At 65.2% G+C, this 21,128-nt stretch overlaps 2 protein-coding genes across 2 annotated transcripts in view; both read right to left on the reverse strand.

Annotated features, from left to right (window-relative positions):
- Positions 1-1,849: 1,849 nt before the first annotated feature.
- On the reverse strand, positions 1,850-8,801 carry LOC106737194 (immunoglobulin superfamily DCC subclass member 3). The gene is made up of 12 exons (XM_059719065.1): positions 8,732-8,801; positions 6,603-6,911; positions 6,305-6,449; positions 6,059-6,189; positions 5,793-5,930; positions 4,660-4,818; positions 3,845-4,010; positions 3,518-3,768; positions 2,702-2,866; positions 2,416-2,604; positions 2,241-2,345; positions 1,850-1,989 (listed from the first exon to the last, which is right to left on the reverse strand). Exons 1-12 carry the CDS (start codon positions 8,799-8,801, stop codon positions 1,850-1,852), a joined length of 1,968 nt encoding a protein of 655 aa, XP_059575048.1.
- An 820-nt stretch (positions 8,802-9,621) lies between these two features.
- INTS3 (integrator complex subunit 3) overlaps positions 9,622-21,128 on the reverse strand; it is a 34,511-nt gene continuing 23,004 nt past the window's right edge. The window contains exons 16-30 of the mRNA XM_006264379.4: positions 20,656-20,785; positions 19,788-19,842; positions 18,994-19,097; positions 18,505-18,549; positions 17,862-17,981; positions 17,519-17,672; positions 16,060-16,128; positions 14,847-14,922; positions 13,381-13,494; positions 13,221-13,269; positions 12,580-12,747; positions 11,419-11,519; positions 10,834-10,906; positions 10,317-10,473; positions 9,622-10,053 (exon numbers count right to left, since the gene is read on the reverse strand). Of these exons, the coding sequence (XP_006264441.2) occupies positions 9,976-10,053; positions 10,317-10,473; positions 10,834-10,906; positions 11,419-11,519; positions 12,580-12,747; positions 13,221-13,269; positions 13,381-13,494; positions 14,847-14,922; positions 16,060-16,128; positions 17,519-17,672; positions 17,862-17,981; positions 18,505-18,549; positions 18,994-19,097; positions 19,788-19,842; positions 20,656-20,785 (1,493 nt within the window). The 3' untranslated portion in view covers positions 9,622-9,975. The remainder of the gene's footprint in view (positions 10,054-10,316; positions 10,474-10,833; positions 10,907-11,418; positions 11,520-12,579; positions 12,748-13,220; positions 13,270-13,380; positions 13,495-14,846; positions 14,923-16,059; positions 16,129-17,518; positions 17,673-17,861; positions 17,982-18,504; positions 18,550-18,993; positions 19,098-19,787; positions 19,843-20,655; positions 20,786-21,128) is intronic.

Here is a 21,128-nt window from a genome sequence, read left to right on the forward strand (position 1 = left end):
CACCAAGGAGCTGAGCTCTGGAGCTGGCAGGGGGTCTGGGCTTGAGCCGTTTGGGGGACCGAGGGTCTGTCTCGCCCATGCTCCTTGAGTGCTTGCGTGGGCCTTCTGGCCACAGGGCCAGGCCGGCCCTGAGCCCAATGGGGTCACTGAAGCCTTTCCCTCCCCCTGCAAGGCTCCCATGTGCACATCCCAGGGCAGCCCCAGACCCCACCTCCCAACCTGTGCCCAGCCACCCTCCCCAGCCCCAGCAGACACATGGCACCGACTGGCCTTTTCCACCTTGGTTTATTGCTAACACAGTCGCAAGTGACTCTGGTACAGACCCTGCACCCGGCTGCCTCAGCCCGGCCTGGGGGGCCAAAGGGGCCGGGGCATCTCCCAGCCCCACTTCGGGGGTCGTTAAAGCTTGCCCAGGGGTGCCGGGCATGGGGCTGGGTTAGATGCCTTCCCTAGGGGCCAGACCGGACCCATCTTTGGCTTGTGGGGCAGGGGCCGGGCCTGGCCTGGCCTGGCCTGGCCTGGCCTGGGGGGGGGGCAGGGGCAGCGTTCGCACGTGAGTTCGATTGGGCTCCACTACAGGAATGCGTCGCCGCCTATGGCGCTACGGGAGGGACAAGGGGGCACTGGTGGCTCCGGGTCTTCCTAGAAAGCACCCGTGGCCTCTAGCTACTGCGCACACATGGGCTGGGGGGGAAGGGGGCTGGCCCTGATCCTGCTGCTCGGGTGCAGGGGGGCTCCTGCTTGGTGTCTGCCTGGAGCGAGGGGCTGCCCGGAGGGGGTTGAGGGGCAGAGCTCACAGCTGGCACCTTTGGCACCGGGCCCTAATTGGGGTGGGTATTTTTGGCAGGAAGCAGAGCATGGGGTGGGGGGTGGGGGTTAAAGCTCTGAGTCTTTGGGGTCATTCCAGCTTCTGTGGCTTGAGAAAGTATTTGGATAGAGACAGACATTTGGAGGAAGCCGCAGGGCGGGGGGGGGGGCGGCATCGGGCGCCCAATCCTATTTGGCTTGGAGATATTTGGTATCATGGGGGGGGGGGGGCATCTCCTTGCCCTCCCCCCTGTGGCCACGCAGGGACAGCTGCTGTGTAAGGACTGTGGGGCAGGGGGTGCCCCCAGGAGGAGACCCCCAGGCCCCATGCTGCCCCCAGGGCTGTTTGGCAGTGGGGGGGGGGGGGCAGGGGCTCGAGGTAGTTTTGGTTTCTGTATCAAAAATAGCTCTGGGGCTGGTGCCCGGGGGCTGAGGTAGGTTCTTTGGAGTCTGCAGGAGGCGCTGGCAGCACCGTGGCCCTGCCTCAGGCACGCGCTAGTCCGTGGCCTGCTGCGCTGGGCACCGCTCCACTGTCACCGCCATGTGTGGGGCAGCCTGCACAGGACAGGGGGAGAGGGGGTCAGGGCAGGGGAAGGCTAGGGGTCCCGGCCTCACTTGGAGCACAGAGCCCAGCCCCCTCCTCGAGGCTCGGGGCCCTCCGTGGTGCTGCCCCTGCCCCCTTCTCACCTGGGTGACCAGCTCGATCATCTCAGCGGGTTTGGCCCCACGGGTGCCGGGCTGCCCTGGCTCAGCCCCCTGTGGCACTGTCCAGCTGCTCTGGGCACCTTTCCTGCAGAAAAGGCTGCAATGCAAGGGGTGGGAGGTAGCAGGGGCCAGGGAAGGCCACAGCAGTTGGGGATGTGGTTGCAGACTATGGGTAGGGTGGCCCTGGCCCAAGGTTTTGGGAGGTCTGCAGCAGAGGGCATGGGGTGGGAGAGGTGTCGCGCAGGAACAGAAGTATTGGGTCTTTCCATGGGCCAACGGTGTTGCCCCCAGCGCTGTCCGCAGCTGGACAGCCAGGGGGCCAGGCTGGACCCGGCCCTCACCTCTTGCGGTATCCAAACATGAGGAAGAGGACGCAGAAGATGATGCAGGCCATGCCAATGTGGACACCCACCACGATGCCAGCCAGCGAGCTCTCCCCCTCCACGCTGCAGGGGCAAGGGGGCGCAGGGTCCGTGTCTGTGGAGAAAGCCGAGCGCTTGGTGTCTCCAGGGCACAGTGCTGCAACCAGACAGCATCTGCCCCAGCGCAGGGGCCACGGCCAGTGCAGACCCCAGGCGTCCTGGCACTCGGCTCCCTCTGCCCTGTAGGCCCCTCTCACCGCACAGAGCAGGGATGGGAACCCAGGAGTCCCGCTCCTCCCAGGCTGCCAAGAGACCCCAGGAGTCTGGACTCTCTGCTCCGTGTTCGCCCCCCCGCCCTCGGCTCACCTGGCTTCTGCATGCCATCCTGCAGGGAGACAAGGCGCAGGCTGCTGTTCCCATCCCCATTCCCATTGAAGGCCTGGAGTTTGATCTCGTATGTGGCTGAGGGCTCTGTGGGGTGGAGAGGGGTTAGAGATTGGGGGGGGTCAGGGTGGCTGGGGACGCCTGAGGGGGCACTCACCCAGGTCGCTGTAGACGTAGGAGTTGGCTGTGCTGCCCAGCACCTGTGGCCCCTCGAACCAGGGTCCTGGCAGCCGCCGGTGGAAGAGCTTAAAGCCCTCAATGGAACCGGGTGCGGATGGCAGCTCCCAGAAGGCCTGAACTGCGCTGGCGTTGAGCACCTTGGTGAAGAACCCGGGCGCTGCGGGGACTGAGACCGGGAGGAGACAGGGGTCAGGGCCCGGCTCCCACGTTCAGCACCAATAGCACTGCAGGGTGCCCCCACCCCGCCTGCCGGGTGCCCTTACTGCTGCCTAGCGTGGTGGCCAGGATGGGCTGGGAGTCCTGGCTGGCGCCGAGTGGCGAGTATGCACGCAGGTAGATGGAGTAGGTGGTGGACGGCTCCAGGTTGGTGAAGACGTGCTGGAAGGTCGCCTTGCTCACGGCCTCCTGCAGCTCCCGGCTCTCCGATTCTGCGGGTGGCACCAGACCAGGGCTGTGTCAGGAGCCGGGGGGTGGAGTGGGCAGTTCAGGGGCTGGAAGTGAGTGGGGGGGGGTTGGGGGTCCATGGCAGAGGTGCAGGTTAGAGGTGACAAGTGGGTGCCATGCAGTGATGGTGACAGCCAGAGTGACAAGCAGCCTGGGCTGGCACCAGGCCCAACTACCAGCAGCATCTGCCTGGGCTTTGCGGCTATGGGAATGGGGCCAGGCACGTGGCCTAAAACTGCAGCTGTGAGTAGCCTCGGCCATGGCGCCCGGAGCCCTGTAAGCATGGGTCATAAAGCCATTCGAGGCAGAGGGCATGGGGGCAGGAATGCAGCTCCGGGACCCCTGAGGGGTGGAGCCCGTGGGAAGCAGAGATGTTGGAATACAATCAAACCCACAATAAATGACAGAGAAAGCGGGGAACCTGCAGCCTGCCTCGTGGCCCCCATCACACATCCCAGCCCTTGCAGGTGGGTGCAGAGCTGGGGGGCACGGAGTGGGGGCTCAGTTGATGTCCAAGCTTGCTGAGAGGCCTGGTCCAGCTGGGCTGGGGGCTCATGCCCTGGGATCCTGCCTGGTCCCGGGGTACTGACTGGGGGGTGTATGGAGGAGGCAGTCCTGAAGCCGGGGGCACTCACCGCCCGCGCGGCGGATGTGCAGTACGTAGCCAATGATGCTGTCCGTGACCTCGGGTGCGGGTTCGGCCCAGGCCACCTGGATGGCAGTAGTGGAGAGCGCGGCGGCGCGGACACCCTCGGGGGCGCGTGGCAGCTCCTGGGCGGGGGCCACAGCCAGGCGGGCGCTGGCCTGGTTGGTGCCAGCACTGTTCTCGGCAATGCACTGGTAGATGGCCTCGTCCGCTGGCGCGACGCGCTGGATCATCAGCGTGCTGGGAGGCGTGAGACAGGCTCAGCCACCTGCCCCCGCCATGCCCAGCCCACTCTGCCCAGGGGGTTGGTCCTGACCTGTTGTTGTGCGAGAGCCGCACATGCTCGCTGGGCGCTAGGAGGCGGCCGTTCTTGAGCCAGATGAGCCGGGGCTCGGGCACGCCCTGCGCCACGCAGGTGAAGATGGCACTGCCCCCGGGCGGCTTCGACACTGACTGCGGCCACTGCACAAACTCGGGGGGTGCTGGTGGGGTGGGGTGGGGTGGGGTGGGGGGGGGATCACTGGGCATTGCACTGCCCAGCTCCAACCCCCACAGCAGGAGGAGCCGAGGGCCCTGCAACCCTGTCCAGCCCCTGTATCAGATGTGCAGCCCCCAGCACAATAGAGGCCCCAGATGCCTCATTGAGGGGCTGTCACGGCCACGCAGCTGCTCGAGCGCCTGCATCTCATTACCCACAGGCGCGGGGGGGATGAGGGGATAGGGGTCCCTGGCTCCAGCTGTAGTGACCTGGGGGGGTCTGGGGTGCAATGCAGCTCCCCAAGACCCTGCTGCGGGGGACTTCCAAGGCTTCCCAACCCCTTGGGCCACCCCCTGCCCCCGCCCTGAGGCTGGGAAGCTGATTGATGCCTCCCAGGTTGGCCCCAGGCCTATTCCCAGCCTGGCTGCAGCTGGCCAGGGGCAGAGGTCAGGGGTCGCAGACCCGCTCTTTCCATGCACAAAGCCAAGTGCAAAGGCGATGTGCCCATCTGTCCCCCAGCCCTGTCTGTCCGGAGCCGCCCTCAGCCCCGGCCTTGCTGTTGTAAGGTGTCCAGCCAGGCTACGGCCGGGAGGAGGTCTGTCTATCTGCATGGCGGCAGTGGCGGGGGGGGAGCTGCCCCATGGAGGCCTCACCCTGCACCATGAGGATCCCCTGGGCTGTGCGGCGCACGCGTGTGCCGGGTCGGTTGGCTGCGCACACGTAGACCCCCGCGTGCTGCACTGAGACGTCCGCGATCATCAGGTTGCCTGTGCCCAGCACCTGGATGCCCTCCACGCCGATGGAGCGCCCATCTGGGGTGGGGGGGGCAGGGCTAGTGGGGGGCTGGGGGAGCACCCCCTCATTTCTGCCACCCCCCACCAGCCAGTGGGTGTATGACACACACACACACACACACACGCATACATCCCAACTGGCCTACCTTGTGCACCCCCCCCTCCCCTAAAATCCTCCTTGTTGCTCCCCGCACCCAGTTGACCACCTGCTACTGCCCACATCAGTGTCATCCAGCCCCACCTGCCAGACCTCCCAGTTGCCATCCATAGGACTCGCCTGCCCCGCCCCTGGCCCTGGCCAGTCACCCACATATATGACTGCACCCATCGCAGCTGTATGACCCCCCCCACCAGTCACCCACCCTAACGCCCTCCCCCGACCCCCTTTCTCCACACAACCCTATGAACCCACCCCCAAAACCCACAGGCACCCAGCTGTATTAGCTTCCCCCCCCCCGCCCCATGCTGGTCACCCACCTGTATGAGGGCCCCCAGCCCATGGGCACCCAGTGCTATGAACTGCCCCCTCCTCTCCCCCAGCAGCCCTATGATTTCCTACCTCCCCCTGGCCACTTATCCCTAGGACTGTTCCCCGGCTGGGGGGTGGGGAGGGGGGGCAGTGCTTTTGGGGTGCCAAAGGGGTGGGACACAGCCCCCTCCCCCCAACAGTCCACCCCGCAGCTGGGCTCTGTATATGCGTGTGTGCGAGAGAGAGCATGAGAGTGAACATGCTTGTGCACCCCCCCACTGAGCCCTCCCTCCCCACAGTTGACCCTACCCAAGTGACCAGTCCAATGCCCCCAGGTGCCCCCCTTCCCCCTGACTCCTACTGGTCGCCCATCTCTGTGACCCTCCCTCCCCATGCCCCCTCCCACCTCTGAGGTCTCTTGCAGTCTCCCCTCCCTATGTTCCCGCCCACCCCCCTGATCATTCACCCCTAACACCCTCCCATTCACCGCCCCCCGCACCCCACTACAGTCCCAGCCACGCACCCAGGCGGCTCCAGGAGACGATGGGCCGCGGGTGCCCCGTGGCGATGCACTCTAGGATGGCCGTCTGGTGCACCGTCAGCGTCAGGTTCTGTGGCCCCGACAGGATTGTTGGCTCCTGGTCGTGCCTGGGGGCAGTGACTGCACCATGGGGCAGAGGAGGAGGTGGGGTGGGGGGGTGGTCATGGTCACACCTTGCCCCCCCCTCCCCAAATCACTCCCTGGCTGGGCAGGAGCCCAGGCCCAGACCACCCCACTCAGGCGCTCACCGCTCAGGCCCAGCCAGGCCTCCCGGCTGCAGCGTGCACCCGCGATGTTGGTGGCCATGCAGCGGTAGGCGCCCACGTCTGTGCGCCGCACGCCCATAATCTGCAGGACGCCGGCCGGCAGCAGTGTGAACCTGGGGGTGGTACAGCAGGGCTGGTGGTGGGTTCCACAATGCCCTGGGCTCCACTGGGGACAGCCTGGGGCTCAGGGTGGGTGCCTCAGTCCCCTGGGCGGTGCGCAGTGCTCACCTGGGGTCATCAGGTGGCAGTGCTGTGCTGTTGCGCTCCCAGGTGATGGTGGCCTCAGGGACGCCCTGGATGAGGCACTGGAAGCGTGCCACGCCGCCCTCCTCTACTGCCATGGACTCGGGGTGCATGTGGAACCGCGACAGGGCTGGGGGGGCAGTCGGGGGTAAGGCTGGGGTTGCCCTGAGCCTCCCAGCCCGGCCCTGGGGGTCCCCACACCCCTGAGCCCCTGCCAGCTCTTAGGCAGGGGCACAGGGTCAGCTGCATCCCAACCCTAAGTCCATCCCTTGCCTGCACTCACTGGCCAGCTGGACCCGGGCCTTGCGGCTGAGCAGGAGCCCATCGCGGTTCTGGGCGGCGCAGCTGTACTCGCCGGCGCTGGCATCCGTGGCACCCCCGGCATGGGGCTGGCGGTGCACGCTTTCGAGGCGCAGGGAGCCATTGGCCAGCACGGCTGCGGGGCCCCCCAGCGCTGCCCCATCCTTGAACCAGCGGATGCTGACGGGCGGCTCCCCCTGCACCAGGCAGTGCAGCACCAGCGGCCGGTCCCGCACTGCCACCACATCCGCCGGCTCTAGCAGGAAGGCCAGCTCAGCCGCGCGGCCCAGCCCTGTGCAGGGGGGTGCCCATCAGCCCTGGGGCCCATGCCAAGGCCTCTGAGAGCCCCCAGCACCCCTCAACCTCCCGGCCTCCAGGATCCCCCCCCATACAGATGCAGGGTCCCGGGTGCAGCTGGGGGCCAGGGCCAGGGGATGCAGGCCCCTTCCTCCAGCAGCATGCTTCCCACTCAGTTGCTCCCCCTGTGGCCAGGCTATGAGGACAGCGAGGCCACGTGGGGCCTACGGTACCACCAAGAGGCCTCTTAGGCTTCGAGCAGGAGCTGCCAGTGAAGCCCCCTCGTCCCGCAGCAACCTGCAAGGCACCATCCAGTGCCTGGCATGGGCACGGGTATCACGGGGACCTGTGGCACGGACATGTGGCCCCCCCCCCCCCCCCGGGGCCTGGGAGGGGACATTTGGCCCAGCCCCTGCTGCATCTGAGCAGGATCGTCCCTGGATAAACTGTAGAGAGCTCAGCAGCTCCTACAACCCCCCACAGGACAGACAGGGTTTGTGGGAGCCCCCCAGGGAGACAATACAGCCACCACGAAGAGGCCAAAAGCTCCGTACACAGATGCCACATGGCCAGGCCTGTGCGCCATGCCCCAGCCCTCCCCGGGCACAGGCGGGTACGGGGCAGCCCTTCAGGCTGGGGGTGCCCAGGCTGGGGTGTGAGAGCCGGGGGCCTCCTGCCCGCGAGGCACCGTGGCGGGGACGTCACAAAGTTAACTGTTGGTGACAATGGAGCAGCAGGGGGGCGGCCTCGGCTTTGCCGGCCTGACATCTTGATTGATGCGGCCTTTCAGGCCTGCGTAGCAACTGCGCGGGGCCGGGGGGCCGCGGCAGGACGGGGGGAGGCCGGGCCGTGGCATCGGAGGGTGCGGGGCTGGGGAACAAAGGGCCAGGGCACGGGGTGGGGAGGCCGCGCGCCTTGTGCCGGGGCAGGCACAATGGGCCCTGCCTCCGCGCCCGGCCCATCTGCCCGGCTCTGGCGCCACGTGACGGCGCGGGGTGAGGTTCCCATGACTCGCCGCATCACTCACAGCTCGGCCGCCTCCTGGGCCCCCGCCGGCCCCTCCTCGTCACCCCTTCGCTGCCCCGGCCTGGGCCAGGGGTTGCAACCCCCTCACTCCCACCGCTGGCAGGCTGGGCCCTGGCACCCGTGGGACAGGAGCCACCACGGCCCAAGGGACTGCCCGGCGGCCCCAGCTTGGGGGTCATCGGGTGCAGCCAGGAGGCCACCCCCAGTCCAGCTCCAGGACACCTCTGACCACGGGGCTGTGGCCTGGGAGCAACCAGTGCCCATGGCCCGGGAGGGCAGAGCGGGACCCTGGTCCCGGGCAGCCGTGAGGCCCTGCCACGTGGGCACTCAGCCGCTGAAGCCCCTGACCCTTGCTCCCCTCCCTGGGCCAGGAGAGGACCGGGCTCCCACCCTCGAGCTCCCACCAGTCCCAGCTCCCCTCCCAGAGCTAGGAAATGTCCCTCTGCACTGGGAGAGGACCCGGGAGTCCCGGCTCCTTCCCTCCGTTTGCCACCGGCCCCCTTTCCCTCCCTGGGCCGGCAGAGGACCCAGCAGCACCGGGAGAGCAGCCAGCCGTCCTGCTCCGGGGCCCGGCGCCCACCTCCCAGTCCCGACGCCCCTCCCGGGCTGGGCGAGGACCCGGGCGTCCTGCACCGGGAGAGGTGGCGGGAGTCCCGGCTCCTGCCCTCGGGCTGCCACCCGCCCCTTTCCCTCCCGGGCTGGGAGGACGCGGGCGTCCGGGCTCCCGCCCTCGTGCTGCCCCGGGCCCCGCACCTGTTGCCCGCCCGCCCGCCGGCCGGCCCGACTCACCGCCCCGCAGCGCCGCCAGCCCCAGCCCGAGCCCGAGCCAGAGCCGCAGCCAGCGGCCGGCGCGGAGCATCGCGCTCCGCTCCCGCTCCCGGTGCCGGCGCGGGCGGGGGACGCGGCGCGCGGGGCCCGTCCTGCCTCGGCCCCGCTCCGCCCGCTCTGGCCCGGCCGGGCCCCGCCGCTGTCCCGGGTGCTGAAAGCGGCGCGGGCGGGGCGGGGCGGGGCGGCCCCAGCTGCCGGAGCCGGGCGCGGGGCCGGTTCCCACGCGTCGGGGGGCGCAGCCCGGGGGCCCGGCGGGGAGGGGCGGGCTGCCGGGGTGCGGGCTCCCGCGGGGGCTCGGCCCCCAGCCCAGGACCGCAGCAGACCCCGCGGTTGCCCGGGCGACCCTTCCTCCCCCTCCCCGCCCATTCATGGTGTCACTGTCACAAGCTGCTGCCTCTATTCTGCCCGGGACAAAGGGGCCGGGGCCGGCGGGAGGGGACGGGGCGGGCCGGGCCGGCTCCCCCTCCCCCCCCCCAAGCCCACCCCGCCACCAGGCCCTGCCGAGCCAGGGTTCAAGATCGGTCCCCCTGGCAAGGGGGCACCCGGCCCCCCAGCAAGGCAGGGAGGGGTACAGCAGCAGCAGAGGGAGAGGGGCCCAAAGGCCTGGGAGGTCCCAGGACTTGTGAGCCCGTGTGCAGATGGGGGGGGGGGGGGGGGGCATGGCTCACAGGGCAGGGGCAGCCTCCCCCCACAGGTACCAAAAGGTGACATAGTTATTACCAGTCTCTTAAAAACACTTAAAAATGCCCCAGGGTGGATGCCAGGCCCTTCAGACCCAGTGCTTGGGCCCACAGGGAGGCTGGGCTGGTTGCACAGGGGGCAGTTGCAGGCGGGCACGGGACAGCAGGACAGGCGGTTCTCAGCGTTTATTTACAGTCTTCGTATGAAAATAGGGGGCATCTGATAGGGCCGGGGCCCCTGCCCATGCCTGCCGCGGCTGCAGTGCCTGGCAGGGCCCCTGGGGCTGGAGCTGGAGGCAGATGGGGAAGGGCCCCGTGCCCGGAGAGCGGCAGTGGTGCCAGCCCCTACCCCAGCTCCGCAGTTAAAAAGGGTTAAAAGTGGCAGCCGGCGCAGGCTGGCGGGTGCCCTCCCAGCGCAGCATGGAGTGGCGCGGAGACACGAGCTGCCGGTGCTGCCTTCCAGGCCGCGGCTTGGGTCGCTCCAGGCCCTTGGCGGGCTGCTGCCAGCACAGGGCCGTGGGGGCCTCAGTCACTGTCCGAGCCAACGGCTGACGAGCCTTTCCGTTTCCGTTTGGTAGGTTTGGGCTTGGTGTCCTCTTCCTCCTGCCAAGGGGAGTGGGAGGGCATCAGCGTAGGGCCAACCAGGCCGTCCCGCCAGCCCGTGTGCTCAGAGCCAAGCAAGGCAGCCCCCTCCCTCACCATTTGGGGGGCCAGGGACCCCCACGGGGCATACCCCAGCCCTGACGGCGTGGCGCAGCCCGTCTCCCTGAGTGCCATGGGGCCCAACGGTCCCAGCTGGTGGCTCCGCGCTCCCGGTGCCTGCCCCGATCGAGTGTGGGGCGGGGGCGCGAGGGGGCCGCTCTCACCGAGGCACTGCTGGAGGCCGATTCCTCCTCGTTGTTGGGGGGCTGCGCTGCATTCTTGCGGCTGCGCGGGCTGGACAGGGTGGCTTTCCGGCGGCTCTTGGGTGGTTTGCTAGAAGAGTCCTCGTATTCCTCCGCCAGGGAGAAGAGGTCACTGAACCTGTCAGGACAGAGTCTGGGTGAGCAACAGCACTAGGGGCTGAGCACCCTGCTCCCCTGGGACCCTGAGTCAGTCGGCACCACACAGGGCGTCAGCAGCAGGTAGACAGAGCTGGGGGCTGGACCAGATGCAACTGAGGGGCTGCTGGAGCCCCCTGCCATGGGGCAGGGAGACCTTAAACCCCCTCAGCCAAGGGTCTTCCTCAGGCTCCTGCCTGCTGCCCTCTAGCGTCACAGCATGAAGTGGCAGGAGCTGCCTGCCAGGGACTACAGCCACCTGTGCAGAGTCCCCAGCCTCCTCCTATGCCCAGGGCAGGGGGCCAAGGCAGAAACCCGTTGGTAGGCAGCGCAGTGCACTCACTTCATCTTGTGGGCCTCATCACAGCTGGCCTGGACATGCTGCAGCGCCTGCAGGATAGGCGTCTGGCTGAAAACTGCCGGGAGCAGAGATGCTGGTCAGAGCCTGGCACCCGCCAGCGCTGCTCAAGCCGCCCCGAGCCACCCCTACATGCTGGGCCAGTCAGAAACTTCTCCCACCCCAGCTCTAGCACCTGCTCATTCCCTTCCCCCTGGCCTCAGCGTTCCCCTGTCTGGCAGAAGCAGGCTGCTGAGGTGCCCTGAGGACCCACAGGGGCCAAGTCCCAACACACTGGTGCTGGGGGCAGGGAGGAGGCACTGGGGGACAGGGCGGGGGAGCTCCAGCCTATGGGCCCTTGGGTCTCTCAGCTCCGGGCTGGTGCAGCTCAGCAGTGGATAGGTGGAGAGGCCCTGATCCCGAGTGCGAGGCCCAACCATCCTGGTGCTACAGATGGGCTGAGATGAAGCCCTGGCCCCACAGACCACACTCCAGCCTCAGTGCTCCAAGCACAGCAGCAGACCCAAACCTACCCCCTCCCCAGGCATCCCCTCCCTGAGCTCGAGCTCTGCACGGGCCCCCGGTACACACAGTTCTGCTTGGTGTTGGTCAGGTTGAGCCGGAGGTTGTCCAGGTGCTCCAGGATCTGCTCCAGGGTCAGCTGGGCCAGTTTGCTGCTGGAGCTGCGCAAACTGGGACAGAGAAGGCGCCGCATCAGTGCCCAGGGCCAGGGCCACATCCCCACAGGGAGCGCTTCCACCAGCCCAGCGGGACTCTGGCAGCCACATGCTCATTAGTGGGGATTAGCTTTGGACACGTGCCGGAGCACAGAAGAGCCGGCAATGAGATGATGTGGAGGAGGAGGAGGAGGGGGTGGCCTTGGCCCAGTGCCCAGCACAGCGGGGTCCTGGCCAGGCCCAGGCGCCACCAGCAACGTGCCAGGGCTTGGCCAACAACCCCTCCTCGTGCCGAGAGATGGAACACGGCTCGGGGCTGCCAGGCTTCCCTTGGACGCTAGATGGCCCCTGTGCTCCAGGAAACCTAGCATGTCATGGGCTGCCTGTGTCCTGCAGAGCCCTGTGGGGAAGGGGCCTTACACCAGGGCTGACATAGTGGATGGGGGCACAGGCCTCAGACTGCCCAGGCCACGGGCTCCAGTGAAGCTGGGGATTTGCCTCAGAGTCGAGTGTCCCAGCAGCACTGGGTCCTGCTCCCATGCCTGGTGCTGGCTGTACCCCTCTCCAGGCACCCCAGGGAAGGGAGCCCTGGGGCAACGCAGCCAGGAATGGGACAAGGGTCCCCATGTGCCACCAGGGAAGGGGGTACTCTGTTTATGGCACATGCTCCCTGGGATCCATTATTTATTGCTATTTATCGGCTGCGGGAGGTAGCAGGGCTGGGGGGCAAGGCGGGTGCTGAGTCCCTGCTGAGGGCTCACCCTGGTTTGGCTGCACCTGAGGGCAGGTGATCAGCCCTTGGGCCTGGGCAGAGGGGGCTGCTGTGATCCAGGATGCTGAGGCCCCACCCCATGGATGTGGCCAAAGCACAAGGGACCCTAACGTGCCTGTGCCCCCCTCAGCATCCCCTTGGCTGTGCCGGGGGGGGGGTGGTGGTGTCTGTTCCCGAGTTTTTGGCTGGTGATGGGCAGCTCCCTCCCAACACCAGCACATTCCTCTGACCCGGAGCCAGAGTGGGAGGAGAGGCTTGGGACCAGTCCACTGCCAGCTCTCCTGCCCCCCCGCCTGCCCCCACCTCTGGCGTTTGCGCGGGAGGCTGTTGTTCTTGATGAGCAGGGACTTGATGTGCTCGGCCAGCAGGTCATCGTGTTTGATGCACCAGTGCCGCAGGATGCTGGTGGTGAACTGGTCGTCAGGGTGGCAGGGCCGGCTCAGCACCATCTTCACCATCTCCTCACTGGGTCTGCAGGAGGGGCAGGGGGGGTGAAGGAGAGGCTGTAGTGGGCCAGGACTGAGCCCCTGTCCCCCATCCTGCCCATGAGGCTGCCTAGAGACCCCAGGCCCAGGGGTCTGCACTGCCCTTGGCCCCACCCAGGCCTGCGCACACGAAGCCATCCAGCCATGCAGCCTTGGCCCCAGGGGAGGGCGTGGGAATGGTGGAGCTGCAGAGTCCAATCCCGACCCGCCAACACCCACACGCCCAGCCGTGACCACGCAGCCTGGGACGTTTGCCTTGTGCCGACTGGCAGGCCCAGTGCAGGCGGCACCTTGTTTACTGATGGCATCTACATGGAGTTGTGTGTTGCTGGGACACGAATGGCACCAGCCATGTCACCGCTCAAAGCCCGATTAACAAGCTGGAGGAGCGGTGGTCATGGTGGCTCAGCTGCCAGAGCCCCACAGATCCCCCCACCCTGCGTGGTCCCGGGCACCTACTTCTCTCGCCTCAGTTGCAGCAGCAAACAAGACAGTGCCTCAGGGTGCTCTGCAAAGGAAAGCGGGGTCACCAGTTGATCCCCACCCAGTCCCCATCCGGCCTGCTCCCGCACGGAGGCTTGCCCCGCCCAGGCCAGAGGCTGCCCCTGAGATGGCTCACCTTTGTACTTAAGGTGCTGCAGGATGGGGATGATGGTTTCCAGGGGGATGCTGTGTGCCAGGAAGAGCTGCCAGGTGCAGTACTGCTCGAACGTCTCCCAGTCCAGGCTCTGAACTAGAGGGGAGCAAAGGGCCCATCAGGGGTGCCTGACCTTGCCAGGCTGGGGGGGAAATGCCAGGAACTTCCTTCAATTAGCCCTGCCTAGAAGCTGGGCAGATGATGGGCCAGTGGGGGTGGGGGAAGAGTTGGGCAAGCTACTGATCTGCCCTCTCCTATCCTGCAGGCCCCAGGTCTTCCCCATGCTCCCCACTTCTACCCCACAGGGTCCTGCCAGCCCAGCCCCAGGCCCCTGCCTCCTTCTCCTGTGCTGCTGAGGTCCCTCAATCCTGCCCACAACCCAGTCCTGGGCTTCCTGCTCATCTCCAGCTGCCACAGAGGAAGCAAGGCCTTTGCAGGTGGCCCTAAGCCCATGCCCAGCTCCAGCCAGCTGTCTTCCTGCACCAGGCGCTGCCTCCAGCCTGGCGTGCTGCCCCAGCTCTGCCAGCAGCTGCTTATGGAGCAGAGGGGCATGGGGCCGAGCCTGGTGCCCTCTGTCGGGCCTGGCAGCTGTCCCCTACCACTTGTAGCCTCTCAGGGGCAGTGTGGGGCTGTTGGGGATGCCTGAGCAAGGTAGGGAGTGGCGACGCCTCTCCGCTGTGGTGGGCTGGTTTCTGTACAGCTGCCAGCACCGTGCCTTGGCAGAAGAGACAGGATTCTGGCAGCTGACACCAGAGCCCCATTGCTGGCGTGGGTGTGGGCAGCTGCAAGGGCTCAGGGGAAGGGCATTAATGAGGTTTGTTAATCCCTGGGCTGGCATACTGCTCAGAGCTGGCTGTGTGGTGCAGCCCCAGCCCCACAGCATCCGAACCAGGACTGGGAGCCACAGGCCTGTTAACCTCTCCATGCCCAGCCCCCCATGCTGTCTCAGAGGGCCAAGCCCAGCCTGGCGGTGTGCACCAACAAGCACACACTGCGAAGCTGTACCCCCAAACCCAGGCCCTTTCTCGTGCCCGGGGAACGGTGGCCAATGCCGTACGCGTGCTGCCTGCCAGCTCTACCAGGCATAGACCTTAGGAGCATGAGGCTGGTGGCTTGAGGGTTAATTGCCAGTCAAAGGCAATTAAACCTTTGTTATAGTGGGGCCAGAGCATCCTGCCTCTGCAGCGGGGAAGGGACAGTCAGCCCCAGACCAAGGTAGATGATGTGGAGCCCAGCCCCCAGTGCCAGGTAGAGACCGGGGCCAGCCCCTGGGCAGTCCTTGTGGTTCCCCCAGCCTATGCTAGCACCCATGTGGCTTCAGGGCACAGAAAGCCCCGTTCCCATCGTGCCTTTGGGTCCGGCTGGGACCTGCAGCCTGCAGTTGGTGCCTGGGGGCTGCTGGACATGGCTGGCGCTGCCCCTCCCCTGCGGCACGCGGCGTTACTTACTCAGGATGTTGAGCACCGAATCCTTCCGGAACATCACTAGGTTACCCATCATCACGTGGCACACCAGCTCCTGCAGCTGGAAGGCAGAGTGCCATGGGTGAGCAGGGGGGAGTGGCTCCATGCCCCAGGGTTCCCAGCCTGCCAGGCAAACAGCTCAGACAGAGGCCTGGCATGGCAAGTACTGCCCACCCCGTGAGCAGGGCCCCGTGTAAGCAGGAGCCTGTGGGAAGCTGCACCTCCTCCCTCCAGCCAGCTGCAGGTGGCTTGTAAATCAGAGCAGCTGGAGCTGGGGGTGATGCAGCTGTCAGAAGCGAGCAGATACAGAGCTTAACAGCTTCACACATCAACACGAGGCTGGCAGGGATGGTAGAGCAGTGCACAGCACACGGCCTGGCCAGGGTACCGCCCAGCCATGGAGGGAGTGACCACATGGCATCTGGATCCTGGCTGCCCATCTGGAGAGTGCAGGCTGCCAGGCCAGGCACCCAGCCAGGACCACAGTGCTTCGGTTAGCAGGGAAGTCACAAGCAAGACACAAGCCTAGGAGCAGGGATGTCCAGCATCAGCCCCTGCCCCGGGCTCTGGGAAGGGTGGAGTGGGGGGATGGAGGCACATGCTGCCCTGTGGCTGTTTCCAGGGGCTGGCTCAGAGTGGTGCACAAGCTGCCAGCTGGGGAGAGGCTAGACCTCCTTTGCACCCTGTGGGGAGGGGGAACCACTGGCTTCATGGCCAGAACACGGCAGGGAAAAAGATGAAGCCAGCAGGGAAGAATGAGAGGAAGAGATGGACAGAGCAGATGACAGAGGGGAGAGGAAACGCTGTACCAGGAACAGCCCGAGCCTGTGCCCTGTGGGTGGTGATTGAGCAGTGTGGAGGTGAGGGGAGCCTGTCAGGGCCCCCCCCTGCAACTTGGACACAACCCCGATCCCAGAAAGACACTAGGAAAGGAGAGGCCAGCTGGGAGCATGCATGCCTGGGACTGCTTCCAACCCAGGCTGGGTAAACAGGGTGAGTGAGGGGTTATCAGACCATCGTGCCCAGACAGAGCAGAGCTTGGCGCCTGGCTCTGAGCACCTGCCACATTCCCACTGGCTATTTTTGGGTCCTTCTGGCTGGCGTCATGGCAACTTAGCAGTGCAGCCCCTGCCAGGAGGGTCTCGCCAGGGCTCTGTGCCCTGCTTACCCTGCCGGGGAGGCCGAACTGCCCGCTCACCTGGGCCGAGTCGATGACAGCCACAATCATGTTCAGCAGCTCCCCGCTCCGCAGGGTCTCATCTGGGAACTGGAAGAGTCCAAGCACAGAGTAAGGGGACGGCCAGGAGAGCGGAGCTGGCCCTGTCGGTTTGTGTCCGAGGCCACATGAGCTCTCCAACAACATCCAGCAAGATGCTGCTGCCACCCTGTGTGCGCGTTGTGGTCAGCTCTGCAATGGCCCTCCCTTGCAGCCTACCCAGCCCTGAGCAAACCTGCTCATTCTTCGCAAGGCTGGAACTGGCGAAAGCATGGCTGTGGTGCTGGGAACCCTGCCCAGTGCCAAGGGGCCTCCTGCAACATGGCCCCCATTGATTCTGGTGTTGTGGACACAGCAGCAGTGGAAAGGGGGCTGTTTCACAGGGCGGAAGTCAGCTGGGCCAGGCACCCCTGGAGCCAAGCCCACACTTCCCCCATAGCTGCAAACTTGGCTAAAAGCTCCTGGGCTGCATATGGTTGCAGGAAGCTGCAGGGAACAGGGCAGAGAGGTGGGGCAGGGGCATGATACACAGGCAGAGCTGGCTGAAAGCATGGCAGCCCCTAGAACCTGGCCCCCAGGCCTTGGCCCGGCCTGCCCGTGGCAGTGGGAATAGCAACACCATGCAAGGGACCCTGGCCAGAGCTGACCGCTGCTCTCAGCCAGGAGCCACTGTCTGAGGCCGACCTGAAATGCTGCGTCTCCTGCTGTGCTCACTGCTGCCACAGCTGGCTGCAGGCAGCACTCATGGGATCTGTGGCTGCTCCCCTCAGCTAGTGTATGGGGAGAAGGCCAGGGGGAGCCCGCTCTGTGCTGCACAATGCCACAACCCTTGCAGGCTTTTGGAGGGCACGAAGCTGGCAGATTGGGATGGCCACTGGACTGCAGCCCACGCCACCCCACCAGGGCCTGGCTGGAACGAGTCTGTGAGGGGTTGGAGGCGAGAGTTTAGCACATTAACATCCTGGCAAGGGAGAGGGAACAGCAGCTCCACCCAAGACCATGTTGAATCGTGGGAGCCCTAATCCCTGAGCCCTATGGTGCAGCCTTGGGCTGGGGCCGTCCCCCCTCCCCTCGGAGCATGCTCTGCGATCGGGCACCACATGGGGCCCAGCAGGCAGGCGGGCTGCCTCCAGATGGAGGCCACGAGATGTTCATTAACCCAAGGGCTCCCTTGCAGGCCCCCTCCCTTGCTGCTTTCTCTGGCCCCTGGGACACAGCAGCTAGTGAGCACAGCCCTCTCCGAGCCTTGGACAGCCAGCTTTGCACTGCACAGGGCTTTTGACTTAGGACCTAACATGATCTCGCTTTGGCAGTAACGGAAAGGAAGTTGAGGTGGCGGCTGAGGAACGTCCCAGGGGCCAGGACTGGGGCCAGTGGGGCCTGTGCTCCCAGGCAGAGACCCCAGTCCTAGGCAACCAAATGGAGCAGGCCAGGCTCTTACCTCTGTGTATATGGAGGGGGTAAGGTAGCACAACAGCCGCACGTCATCCTCCTGGCAGGCTTTCATGTCCATCATGAGGCACGTGTGAAGGTCCCCCAGCTGCGTGGCCTGGGCGAAGGACTCGTACAGGTTCATCTTTCCAGCAGCTGCTTTGCTGCAAGGGGCAGGGGCTGGCGTGAGCGCTGGTTAACAGGCACCGTGCCAGCTGGCGCCAGGGCACCAAACACTTGCCCCAGCCCACGCTCAATGGGCGGTGTTAACACCCACATGTCCTGTTCTGACCAAGTCCCAGCTGCAGCCTGACTGCCCCCAGTGCCTGGCCCCGCTGCCCGCATAGGCCTACCTGGCTTTCAGGTAGTACAGGAGATGGTAGCCGATCTTGGGCTGCTTCTGGTAGAGCTCGGACAGGAGATCCAGCAGTAGGGAGAAGCCGCTGTTGTCTTCCTGCATCTGGCAGAGATTCCTTGAAGGGTATTGGGGAAGGGGGAGATAGGAGAGAATGCCACCATGGATCTCAGACAGGCCAGTGCCCAGTACATGAGCTCAGACAGGAGTGTCCTGTGCAGCCAGGAGAAAGGGGCCCAGCGGATACAAGGAACTCAGGGCATCTCTGGCTAGTCTGATGTCCCCTCCTGGAGCCCCCAGAAGCAAGCAGCCTCAGGAGCCAGGAATCCATGGGCTGGGGCTATGCAGAGTCACAGGGCAGGCGATGGGCTCCAGGTAATCCCCCGCAAGGCATTCTCAGGACCCAGCTGTCACAGAGGCTTGTGGGGACAGAGCTGAGGGCTTGGCCCTGGTGCTCCTGACCTGGGGCACCCTTGCAGGTAGCCCCTGGTGTGTGGCATGCTCAGCTGAGGCCACATGGCAGCAGAGAAAGCAGAGTGACCAGGATGGAGCTGAGGCAGCCTGCAGTGAGCAAGTGGGGGCACCCAAAGCACTCCTCCCTTCCATCCCATCAGCGTGGGTCCAAGCTCTCACCCACGTACCTAAATATTAGGTAAAGCGGCTTCCCGACCGACTCCTCCAGAGACCTGCGGGGAAAGCACCAGGTCAGACAGGCCCCAGCACGTGCTGCTTATGGTCAGCAGTCCCTGGGGCCCAGCCCTGTGGAACAGACCCTCAGCATTCCCAGCAAGTGTCTGCCCCACCTTCTCCGTGCACCAAGGCTGGACACTGCCCGGGGGGCCAAAACGCAGGTGCCAAGCAGGGCACTTGGACATGGGAGCCCCCAGGAGCTCCCTAGGCAATGAGTGCCCCTGCTCTCACTTCCCACATGCTAAGAAGTGGGGGGGAATGGATGGTTTCACTGGAGGCTGCATCCTCCAGCTGCCTGCCTCAGCAGGATGTCAGCCCCTACTGCTCCGTGGCTTCCCTGGGCCAGACTACGTAAGCTTTCCACGTGCCAGGGTGCTGGAAATGGTGGAAACCCGACTCCCGGCATGGAGGAATGAGAGGGAGAGGAGAGCCCTCCTTACTCTTCTGTGATTTCCTCTGGCAAAACCTCCCCGCGGAAGTGCGCCTTGAAGAGCTCCTGCAAGCAGGAGGCCAGCACTGAGAGCTGCTCTGAGTCAAAGTCCTCCTGGCGGAGAAAGAATGAGAAGGGGAAGTTGTTTTACCACCCGACCTGGATTTGAGCGGGTCGTGCTGAGCCCAGAACATGGCACCGTGTGGGTGGGACCTGGGCTCACTCTGTTCACAGGCAAGCAGAGCTGGATGGGACCCCACAAGGCCACATCTAGTCCAGCCCCCTGCTCAAGACAGGATCATCCTCAACTAAACCATCTCAGCCATGTGTCTGTCCACCTGTTCTTGGAAACTTCCCCTACTGCTGGGGGCAGCCTGTTCCAATGCCTGACTGTCCCCAGGGGCAAGAAGTTCTACCTCGTCTCCAACCTGTTTCCCCTGCTGCAGCTTGAGGCCACGGCTCCTAGGCCTGTGCCTGACGGCTCTAGAGAAGAGCCCCTCTCTACCCCCTTGGTAATCGCCCTGTTGCTATAGCACAGTGAAGAGAGCTGCTGTCATAGCTGGTTGCCAGTGAGACAGGCACTTAGCAGACACCTGGGGCTGCAGCATTTTGGGCTCTGCCAAGCCTCTGGCTCCCAGTTCCCCCTCACCCAGTGACAGGGTTTTAATGGAGCCCGTGAATGTAGCCCTGGTTCTGGCCCAGTACAGGCTGGTCTCTGCTCAGGCCCCCTCCCAAGCAGGCTGGCACAGCCGCGCTGGGGTCCCGCGCTGGGTGGGAACATGGCTTCCGGGTCCCAGTCGTTACCTCCAGGACTTGATCCACGATTTCCTGCATGACCTCACACTGGGCTTCCGTGTCGCTGGAGCACAACAACAAGAGGAAATCCAAGTTATGCAGGGAGATACTGAGCACGGGGACAATAGCACTTTGTGCTGAGCTGGCTTGGCCTGGGAGTGCAGAGGGCTTGAGAGCTGGTGGGGGGCACGGATGAGGCAGTGCTTACGGGAAGGAGAGGCCCGAACACGCGCTGGGCTGATGCAGCACCTGGTGCTCGCTGCCCCGGGCACGCACGCACAGCAAACTAATTAAGTGACTCAAGCGGGAGATGAAATGCATGGAGAGGTACATGGGCATTGATTGCTGTAGCCTGCGGTGCCATGGGGCAGGGGGAGTCCAAGGTCAAGGATAGAAGAGAAGACTATGGAGAGCTCCAGGGACATGTGGCACCCCTTCAGCCCAAGGTGTCTAAAGCACAGGAATGGGGACCAGCCAGCTCCTCTCAGGCAGGTGCTGCCATTAGGAGAAGCCCACTGGGCTGGCATGGCCTGGTTCCCACCAGTTACTAAGGCTTGGGTGCAGCTGCAAAGGCTGGGCTGCTCCAAGGAGGGTGGAAGGAGCAGGCTGTGGGCAGGATGACACAGAGCACTGCCCCCTTGCCAGCGCTTGTTTCAGGGACAGAGACCCCCAAAGGCACCCATCTGTGAGGGGCCAGAGGCACACTGGTGGCAGAAGACAGTCTGCCTGGGCACCTCGCAGTCAGATCTGTCCATGAACATTTCTGAGCCAGTTTCCAGTGCTGGGGATCTGGGGTGGGCAGCTGCACCCCAAGCACCTGGTGAACAAGTGGTGGTGGGGGGAGAGGTGGGAGTGAGAGTCCTCCAGCAATGCCCACCTGCCCTTCTGCAGCAACACAACTTTGTCCTTCAAAGACTCGTCCAGCTGGTCCAGGAAGGGCGTGATGTCGACAGGCTCCTCGACGATGGTCTCTTTGATTGGGTGGAACCGGAACTCCCGCTTCTTCCCTGGAGAGAGGGGAACGGATGACTCGGCTGGGCAGCCTGAGTGATAGGTCTGCAAGCACTGGGTGCCCTGGGAGATGGACCCTGAGCTCTGTACAGACCCTGGACCTCCGATTGGGGAAGAGGCTTGAAGCAGAGCTGCTGGGCCAAGGACCCTCTTGTTTCAAGACTCAGGACCCCACCACCATGCCCCAGACCTTGCCTCCTCTCCCTGCTGCCATTGCTGCAGCATCCTAGAGACGGGTCCTTCAGGAGCTGTGTGCACAAGTCTGTTCAAGGTGACTGGCCCCATTCTCAAGCCTCCTGCCCTCCCAGGCATGTGGCCTTGGGGTCCTGGTCACTCCTC

Source organism: Alligator mississippiensis, chromosome 15 (assembly GCF_030867095.1).
Source record: "Alligator mississippiensis isolate rAllMis1 chromosome 15, rAllMis1, whole genome shotgun sequence".
Taxonomy (NCBI): Eukaryota; Metazoa; Chordata; order Crocodylia; family Alligatoridae; genus Alligator; species Alligator mississippiensis.